General features: G+C 42.7%; 1 protein-coding gene across 4 annotated transcripts in view; it reads right to left on the bottom strand.

Moving 5' to 3' along the window:
- LOC144980805 (uncharacterized) overlaps positions 1 to 10,000 on the bottom strand; it is a 56,908-nt gene that overhangs the window by 6,630 nt on the left and 40,278 nt on the right. Inside the window, exon 1 of one of the 4 annotated variants that reach the window (XM_078928621.1) lies at positions 2,897 to 3,778. The exons of the other annotated variants lie outside the window; for them this stretch is intronic. Within the exon in view, the coding sequence (XP_078784747.1) occupies positions 2,897 to 3,055 (159 nt within the window). The 5' untranslated portion in view covers positions 3,056 to 3,778. Of the gene's footprint in view, positions 1 to 2,896; positions 3,779 to 10,000 lie in introns of those variants that run through there. 4 annotated transcript variants of the gene reach the window in all.

The following is a 10,000-nucleotide window of genomic DNA, read 5'->3' as shown; positions in this document are numbered from 1 at the left end:
GTGTATATCCCGATATGGTGACGCATCTGGGCCCCAGGGCACGGGCCTGGCTAGCAGAGGCAATGTCTGACATCCTTGCAAAAGGAAAGCTTCCACAAGTGTGGAAGCATGCGAAGATAGTTGCCATCCTGAAGCCAGGGAAGCCGGCGAAGGAGGCAGACAGTTACAGACCCATATCGCTGCTGAGCTGTCTTTACAAACTGTTGGAGCGTGTTCTATTAAACCGATGGGGGCCGGTCCTAGACTCTGCCCTGCCACCTGAGCAGGCAGGCTTCAGGGAAGGGAGGTGAACCACGGAGCAGGTCATTGCCCTTACAGAGCATATTGAGCACGGGTTCGAGAGAAAACAGCAAACAGGTGCTGTTTTTATAGACCTATCAGCGGCGTACTATACGGTCTGGTGCGATGGGTTAATGCTCAAACTTGCAAAAATCATAAGGTGCAAAAAGACCTTGAAGTTGTTCTCTTCGATCTTAGGGGAAAGGCAATTCCACGTTGCGCTGGGAGACGTCACGAAACTGAAGAATGGGGTCCCTCAGGGGTCGGTACTTGCGCCAATGTTGTTTAACGTTTACATTAGCGATATGCCGAACACTTCCTCCCTGAGGCTGGGATACGCAGACGACTGGGCACTCGTTACTCAGAGTAAAGTGTGGACCCGTCTCGAGAGCGTACTCAGCGAGGACGTCACCAGACTCAAATCCTACTTTGACAAGTGGTACCTGAAGATGAACACTTCAAAAACCGTGGCCACTGCATTTCACTTATGCAGTGGTTGGCACACCCGTAAACTGAATGTCCTAGTCGGGGACCAGCCACTCCCATATGAGCCGCGTCCAAAATAGTTAGGGGTGATGTTGGATCGCAGCTTTACCTATCGGGTTCATCTCGAAGGGGTTGCCCGGAAGATAGAGAAACGCAACAGTCTTCTGAGGAAGCTGGCGGGATCGACTTGGGGCGCTAGCCAAGCGCTCCTGAGAACATCCGCCCTGGCACTATGCTATTCCACCGCGGAGTATTGCGCTCCAGTGTGGGGTAGAAGCAGAAACGTTGAGAAGGTGGATGTAAAACTTCGCAAGTTGATGCACATAGTGTCGGGAACGCTAGCAACAACCCCTAGAGAATGGGGCCCGATAATGGCAGCGATCCAGCCCCCCGATGTCCGGAGGGAGACCATTACGGGAAACTGGCTGAGTAAGATCAAAGAGAGAGGGAATGGGGATACCCCTCTCATGCGCATAATGAACGGTGCCCCCGTTTCGAGCCGAAATAAGTCCCGGCAACCCTTGTACGCAGAATTCCTGACTACGGACAGAGCTGCACATACGAGATGGAAGTCGGTTTGGACGAATTCAATCCCTCGTGGGGGCGGGGACCTACACTCCTCTAAGCTTGGTGAAAAGTTGCCAGGCTTTGATACCAGTAAGAGGAGACACTGGGTCGCTGCGAAACGGCTTCGGTCGAGGAGCTGCCTAACGGCCGGTGCGTTACATCAGTGGGGTCTAACTTCCTGTCCAATATGTCCACGCTGTGGCAAGAACCCGAAACGGCAGAGCATCTAGTCGAAAGGTGTGTTGTGACGATGCTACCAGGCGGGTTCGCGACGGTGCACGAATGCGGACCGGACTTTGCTGATTGGGTCGATCGTCAGAACATAATAGTGTGAACCATAAGAAGCTGCTGCCAAATCTAACAGACTCAGCTACCCGTTCACTGCTGGGTGGACAGGGAAGGTAGGGGGGAGGGTTAGAAAAAAAATCTCGACTCCACCCGGGATCGATCTTGGTCCCTTTGCGTGTGAAGCGAGTGCTCCTCCAACTGAGCTATCGGGATGCTCAGAGATATTAATCGCACAGATCTAATATTTGATTTATCGCATCAAACGGTTTAATCGAGTCAACCACCTTACTCTAGAAAGACACGTATTTTTTTAAATATTGGACCAGAAAACTCGTCCTACTTCTATGAGACCCAGCTACCCATTCACTGCTGGGTAGACTGGGAGGTCAGTACAAATATTAAAAATCTCGACTCCACCCGGGATCGATCTTGGTCCCTTTGCGTGTGAAGCGAGTGCTCTACCAACTGAGCTATCGGGAGCCCCCTGCAATGTAAAAAATTAAATATTTAATCCTCACTATAGCGCATATAAATTAACCCCCATTTTATATTCGTGTCTAAAATATATTGGTCATCCCGACTTTATACCGTTTTGAGAAGACAGGTCACGCGCACACACACACACACACACTCTCTCTCTCTCTCTCTCTCTCTCTCTCTCTCTCTCTCTCTCTCTCTCTCTCTCTCTCTAGAGCTGCCAAGTTGAAGTTTCAAAGATATTCGTAGTTTCCAAGGGGAAAAAAAAGAAGAAAAAATTCACTTTAAAAAGCTGTGCCGTCTTCAGGAAAAAGACCGTATGTTTACTTGGAATAGCTCTGCCGTCTTCAGGAAAAAGACGTATGTTTACTTGGAATAGCTCTGCTGTCTTCAGGAAAAAGACCGTATGTTTACTCGGAATAGCTCTGACGTCTTCAGGAAAAAGACCGTACGTTTACTTGGAATAGCTCTGCCGTCTTCAGGAAAAAGACCGTATGTTTACTTGGAATAGCTCTGCAGTCTTCAGGAAAAAGAAGGTATGTTTACTTGGAATAAGAAAGAGGCCACATACGTTCGTTTTCCTTAAGACGGCAGAGCTTTAGAAATAAACAATTTGCTCTCAGCATAGTTTTAAAATGCTCCAAAATCCTGAATATAGATTCAACGAAGCTAAACTTTCTTATTCAACAAGATTTATTTAGTCAAAGAGACCTATGCAACTCTGGAGCTGGAGCTCAACATTCGTATTTCTACGAATTTTTCGAGGTTCTAGGCAGGTCTATACACTGTTAATACTTACAGCACATTCTGGTTGTAGGAAGTGATCGTAGAGAAGATATCCTGAAACTGCTGCGCTTCCGAGAGAGACGAGCACGATAAGGATGATCATGACTGTACATAAAGAACATTTAGAGGAGGATTTGGCACTGTCTTGGGTGGAGGTAGAGTTGGGGGACATCAACGGGCGATGCTGATCTCCACCGGGTTGTGTTTGGTGGTTGTTGTTCCGTCTGCCGAGGGTCCAATCACGAAAGAGCAATCGTCGAAAGACTTCGTATATCCGGTTTGAATCGTCGTGGTGTTCTTGCGGCCGTGGAAGAGGAGGAGGAGGAGCAAGAGGAAGTTGAGCCGGCGGGGATGGAGAATGACGAGAAGGAAGAGGTGGTAGCGGAGGAGGAGAGGATGATGAGGTGGTGGGTTCGGGAGGCGTGGATAGGAGCTTTGTTCAACGTATGGTTGGACCGACACAATCGTTTCGGGCAAGTCATCAATGTCGTGGTGAGAGTTGGAAACGGACGGGCGCCTTGCATTATTGCAAAAGTCTGATTGTTGGGTGTAGTCGGATAGGCCAAAGACTGGTACCGAAGGGCGCCGAGTTCGGTGGTTTGGTTGATTAAACGTGGGCTCTGAAGGGCGCCGGTTCCCCTGATTAAGTTGGACGTTTGGGGAAGATTTATTATTGTAATAGAGTTCGAATGGATGCATTCTGTTCCTTTCATTGAATAAGGCTGCGTCAGACGTCATGACTAAAGTACATCAGCTGTGGAAAAGAAGAAAACAATATAAATAAGTATAATCTTTTTGTTTTAATGCGGCTGTGTGTTCTTGTGGTATGACACTCGCTTTCGGATCGGTAGGTTCTGGGTTCGAGCCTCGCTCGGCGCATAGTTGAGTCCTTGGAAAAAGCCTCTTTACTCACATTCTCTCACTGCACTCAGGTGTAAAATGAGTACCTGGTCGTCAACAGCGTTGTCCTTGTCGAAAAAAAATAATTGTAATATCGCCTAACAGGCATCATGTCCCGTCCTATATGTTAAATGTTGCTGTTGACCAGGGATTCCTTGTAAAGCGCTTCTAGCACATTAAGTGGATATTGTAAAGTAGTATAGATTTGTGAAAGTTTAAAATTTACTAATTTGACCATTGTTTTGATTCTCCGCCGCCATTTTGATTTGTGAAGTATTGAAAAGTAGTGCAAAGCAGTCCGAGGTGTTTTTTTTTTTCTATTAGGGTTAGCTCGAGATCGGAGGATTTTTTTCTATTAGGGTTAGTCATAAGTCTTAGCAAAGGTGGTAAGGGTGTTTGTTTTTTCTATTAGGGCTAGTTAAAGGTAGTAGGTTTTATTTTTTCTTGGGGTTAGTTGAGGGAATATTATTTGAGTTGTTTCCCTTTGTAGGAACTTTCGGAAGGCCTCCCAGAGTTTTTAAATGCTTCTATACGATGACAAATTGAATGAATAAACGCCTGAGAAAAGGTCTCCGGTAGGGAGGCCTTCCAAAAGCTCCTACACCCCCAGTATTCTTTTTTTTTTTAAATAATGTTCTAGGAGGGGGTTTGGAAGGGGGAAACTTTTTTTTTTAATGTCCCCACCCCCCCTCCCAAACCCCCTACTAGAACGTTATAAAAAAAGAATACTGGAGATATAGGAGCTTTCGGAAGGCCCCTACGGTGAAAATACAAATTGAAAGAAATTCTAGAACGAAAAGCTTTCGGAAGGCCCCCCCCCCCCCCCCCCCCCCCTAAAATCGCACGTACCGATTTGTTTTGCGTTTATTAAACATTTATGTGTATAGGGAATGCGATTTCAAAACAAATTTAATAGTAGCGCCCTTTATTGGAAGTCGCGTTTTGACAACCGACAGACGCTATCGCCATTATTAATACCAATCATTAGCGGGAAGTTCAGTATGTTTAGGAAGGGTTGTCAGTTGTCTCATCATATTGTATTATTTATCAACATCTTTTATTTTTAATTTGTAGTCTACATCATATTTTGTTAACATTTCATAATGGAGAAAACTAAAGAAAAGATCAACGTTGATTATGATATGCATTTTTTTCTCTCAGAAATTTGAATAATAAATTTTGTATTTGGAGCGCTTGGCTTGTAGATGGTTTGTTTTCAAATAATTTCTCCGCCGGTGACGTCCAATCAAGGGACGCTACTCTTCCGCTAATTAATCTCATTCCCTATAATAAATTCATAAAATCAAAGTTCTTAATTTCAATTCATTCTCTATCCTCAATAGGGTTCAACAGTCGTGACGTCACTTCCCTCGTAATGACGCATAGTAACTTAGTAACTGGTTCCAAACTATCGGAACAATGGCAGACGTCCTTGTGAAATACTTGTCAGACGAGCATAAAAGTTTATCCAGAGGAAGAAAAAAAACCCATTATAAATCTGATCACGTTTTGACTTTTATACATTCTGATCACATGACGTGTGAAAAAGTTCTAGCCAGCATGAAGAATAAAAAATACAGATTTTCTTTGTGTAGAACCAAGCTGCTCGTTGATGGGCGGACGTGACGTCAGACTATTGAATCCTATTCTTCTTTCAGTCACTTCCCGTTATTTTCATTTCTTCCGACCTTCATCCCTTCCCTCTCGACTTCCGTTTTTTAGATCCATTCAATATTTTCAACAGTACATTTTAAAAAAACGTGAGCTTTTATATAGAGCAATATCCACTAAACCTGCTCAAAGAGCTTTACAAAGGGTCCCTGACCAACAGCAACACTAAACATGTAGAACGAGACATGACGCCTGTTATGGGATATTACAATATTTTTTTCCGACTGAGACAACGCTGTTAACGGCCAGGTTCTCATATTACACCTGAGTACCGTGAGAGAATGTGAGTAATGAGCCTTTTCCCAGGACTAAACTATGCACCGAGCTAGGCTTGAACCCAGGGCCTTCCAATCCGAAAGCGAGTCACACAAAATCTACCCCATCCCCTAAACCCCCCCCCCCCTCTCTCTCTCTCTCTCTCTCTCTCTCTCTCTCTCTCTCTCTCTCTCTCTCTTTCTCTCAATCTCTCTCTTTCTCTATTTTACACACATACACCTACACACACATGTATACACAAATACACACACACACACCCAATACACCCGCACACAAACACACCACACACATACATACACATCCACACAAACACACACGCACACACACACACACACACACACACACACACACACACACCACAAGGTAAAATTTTACTTGCACTTTATATTATATCCGTTACATGAATAGGAAAACCAATTCCAAGAAAACTGTATGTTTTCAATTTCTCTGAATCCAATGAATTCAAGCCTACATAGCTACATGCAAACTGAAACATTCCAACGTTCGCTTAGCTATCGCTCGCCACGGGATTGACAAAAACAAAATAAGATAAAACACACGTTTATCTTTGTATTCTTCTTATCAATCCAACGTGTACCTATTTCCAGGTCTGATAACCGAAAGCAATTTATGGGCCTTCTTTAACATGGCTGTAATGAAGAATAGCTTGGTTGGCTTCGCGTATTTCCATTACAACAATGAGGCCATAATCATTGGGTTATCGACCTCTGAATAGGTAGACTTGTATCACTATGTTGACGATACGGATGGGTAGATAGTGTTATCATGCCTTTAAGATTTATGATAGTAATAATGGCACATATAATTTATACGAAGGACTACTTTTTTTTGATTTTTCGGATCTAAAGGACTACTTTTTGACGATTGTAGGGATCTAAAGGACTACTTTTAAAACAACATTAAAGGCTCCATTACACGCCGGGTTTTGATAGGCGTTCGAACCACCGATCAGGCAAACCGGGTTGAAACGCAATGTGTGTGGCCAAATTACCTGGCCGATAAAACCTAGGGACGGTCCATCGCTCGCAAAGCCCGCTTTGTTAATATTTTTCGGGCGATCGGCGATCGGGGGTCGTGGCAGTATAAAAAATTGGACAATTTTTTTCGGATTTGTCGTTGTTTTGACTCAGATTCGTGATCAGCGTCGAATTTTTACAATAGATTTGATACCAGAACTATGTTTTTACTCCAAAAATTGATAAATTTAGAAATAAAAATTTAATTAATATTGAGGTTATTGGCCGACAGAACAGTGCTCCTCCTGTTTTGTGGTATGACCTCGCTTCCAGATCGGAAGGTTTCAGGTTTCGAGACCCGCTCTGCGTGCGCAGAGTTGAGTCCTTGGAAAATGCTCTTTACTCACATTTTTCACCGTATCAGGTGTAAAAATGAGTACATGGCCGTTCGTTGAATTTGTTAGGAAAAAATGTCACATCGCCTGACAGGCGTCATGTCTGTCTTTCAAGTTTAAATATTGCTGTTGCCTTGGGACCCCTTGTAAAGTGCTTTGAGCACGTGGATAATTGCGCCAAATAAATGCTGTGTTATTATTTTTTTTTAATAATTTTTTATAAATGTTGCGCCAAGGAAGAGGTAGATGGCAAAAGTTTCGTTCTTGATCATCGTAAAATTTATAAAGGATTTCATACAAAATAAAAAATAGTTTTCATAATTTTTCAATGTAATGATATAATAATATGCCAGTCTTTTTTTTTTCTTCCTCCTCACCGTTGACGCGACATGACGGTCGAACCTTGACACGACATTTGGGATTGGCAGATGCCAAAAAGCCTTGACTACGTGATGACTAAGGGGTGGGCATTGTAACCCTGAATTATACTCTACAAACAACGCGCCCCCCCCCCCCCCACCCAAAAAAAAAGAGCTGTGTGCGTGTGTGTTGGTGGCGGTGGTGGTTGGGGGCGGGGGGGGGGGGGGGTTGCGAATGCGAGTAGTCCCGAGGAGTACCCGTTTTCACCCTGCCACGGGAACACTGTCGATTTGTTTTTAATAATAACAATAATAATAATAATAATAATAATAATAATAATAATAATAATAATAATATAATAATAATAATAATAATATTAATAATAATAATAATAATAATAATAATAATAATAATAATAATAATAATGACGATAAATAACAAATCTTATATTGTCCACAAAATGGAAACAATTTCCGTGGTCTACGTTGCTTTTAAAACTTAAATCGGATTGCAAATGTATTGATGTTATGCGTATTGGAAAAATACTCACGACATCTCCATCGGAGTTAACATTAACACACAAAACTGCAAACGCGAACGTTCATTGTCTGATTGATATAACTTAGTGATAAGTTAATTATAAAATGCTGTCTAAAAGCAATAACAACGGGTTGGAGGTAACGTCAAATTCATTCCTTCTATTGAGGCTTGTGTTAAATTAAAATACTCACAAAGTCCCCAGCCAGAAATATCACTCCAGCCCAAAGATCTGCATGGAACCTTGAACGTTATAGTCTGATATATTTTAATGAGAACTAATCATAAAATGGGTGTCTAAAAAACAATAACAATGAGATGAGTGGACGGTCAATTTGGTTCCTTCTATAAATATCCAAGAACTTTATCACTCCATCCGCTCTCTCCTCCTTCAATACATATGAATCTATTCTCTCATCACTTTTTGGGCGGCTATGCATGTGATCTTGTGAAATGACACTCGCCTTTGGATCGGACGGTAACTGGATTCGAGTCCCGCTCTGAGGGCGCATATTGAGTCTTGGAAAGGCTCTTTAACTCGCATTCTCTCACCTTTGTTCACTGTTAAAATGAGTACCTCGCTGTTTACAGCGTCGTCTCTGTCGGGAAACAATTGCAATATCGCTTAACATCATGTCTCGTCTAACATGTTTTTATGTTGGCCAAAGACCCTTATAAAGTGATTTGAGCACCTTTATTGAATATAGCGGTATAATATAGCGCAAGTAATTTTTTCTCTTTCTCTTTCTCTCTCTCCCTCTCTCTTTCTCTCTCTCTCTCTCTCTTCTCTCTCTCTCTCTCTCTCTCTCTCTCTCTCTCGACATGTTAGATTATTATAGCTATTGCTACATATGATGCGAAATATCTTGGACGGTTATTGATGCTATGAGTTTAGGTAAAATGATCACAACATCCACCAGTCGGAAATAACGTACCGTCATACAAACTACGAGTAACCTTGAACGTTAAAAGTCTGATTGATATAATTTAGTGAGAACTAATTACCAAAATGACTGCCTTAATACAATAACAAAAGAGTGAATGATGTCAATTTCGTTTCCTTCAAACAGGCTAATTGATATAATTTAGTGAGAAGTAATCACTATTGTGCGCAAAACGAAAGATAGAATAACAGACAGTAACTGGGATCGGTTCTGTCGGCCACATAGCCTCACTATTAATTAAAATTATTTCTAATTTCACCAATTTTTGGAGTAAACACACAGTTCTTAGTATCAAACCTATTGTAAATTTGACGCTGATCACGAATCCGACGTGAAAACAGCGAAAATCGAAAAAAAAATTGTCCACTTTTTTATACTGCCACCCCCCGATCGCCGATCGCCTCAAAAAAAATATCTCCCCGTATGTGGGCAAAAATCATCTGCGATAAACGCAGGGATCGGGTCACAGCGATAGGTCATCCGTACCGCTATCAGCGGATGTCGGCGTCTATGGGGGGCTTTATGGCTCTAAGGGGGTCCTAATAGCTCAGCTGGTAGAGCACTCGCTTCACGCAAAGGTACCATGATCGTGCAGGTTGAAATCGAGATTTTATTCTGACCCCCCCCCCCACCCCCCCCTGTCCCACCCAGCAGTGACTGGATAGCTGGGTCTGTTAGATCAGTCGGAAAGTACTTTGCGATACACCTTTTTCTACGAAGGAACAAATTGACATCGTTCAGCTTTTTTTATCGTTTTTTAAACACCATATTTTGTGATTAGTTTTCACTATAACGTTCGAGTTACACTTAGCTTTGCGTGTTGGTTACGTTATATCGGTAGTCGATGGTGTGAGTATTTTACCTAAACGCATCAATCAATATTATAATAAGTCCTATCGGATTTCTGCACGCTCTGATTCCAGCACGCTTTTTGGATTCCCGACACCGCGCTAGATCGGCGGGTACTACATACTGTACCAGTTTGGCACTCTTCAACAGTCGTGACGTCAATTCCTCCTAATGACGCATGGTAACTTAGTAATGGTTCTAAAATTTA

This window comes from Berghia stephanieae, chromosome 10 (assembly GCF_034508935.2).
Source record: "Berghia stephanieae isolate SIO BIC M18660-M18661 chromosome 10, UCSD_Bste_1.3, whole genome shotgun sequence".
In the NCBI taxonomy this organism is placed as follows: domain Eukaryota; kingdom Metazoa; phylum Mollusca; class Gastropoda; order Nudibranchia; family Aeolidiidae; genus Berghia; species Berghia stephanieae.
This window is presented reverse-complemented; position numbering and strand designations above follow the sequence as displayed.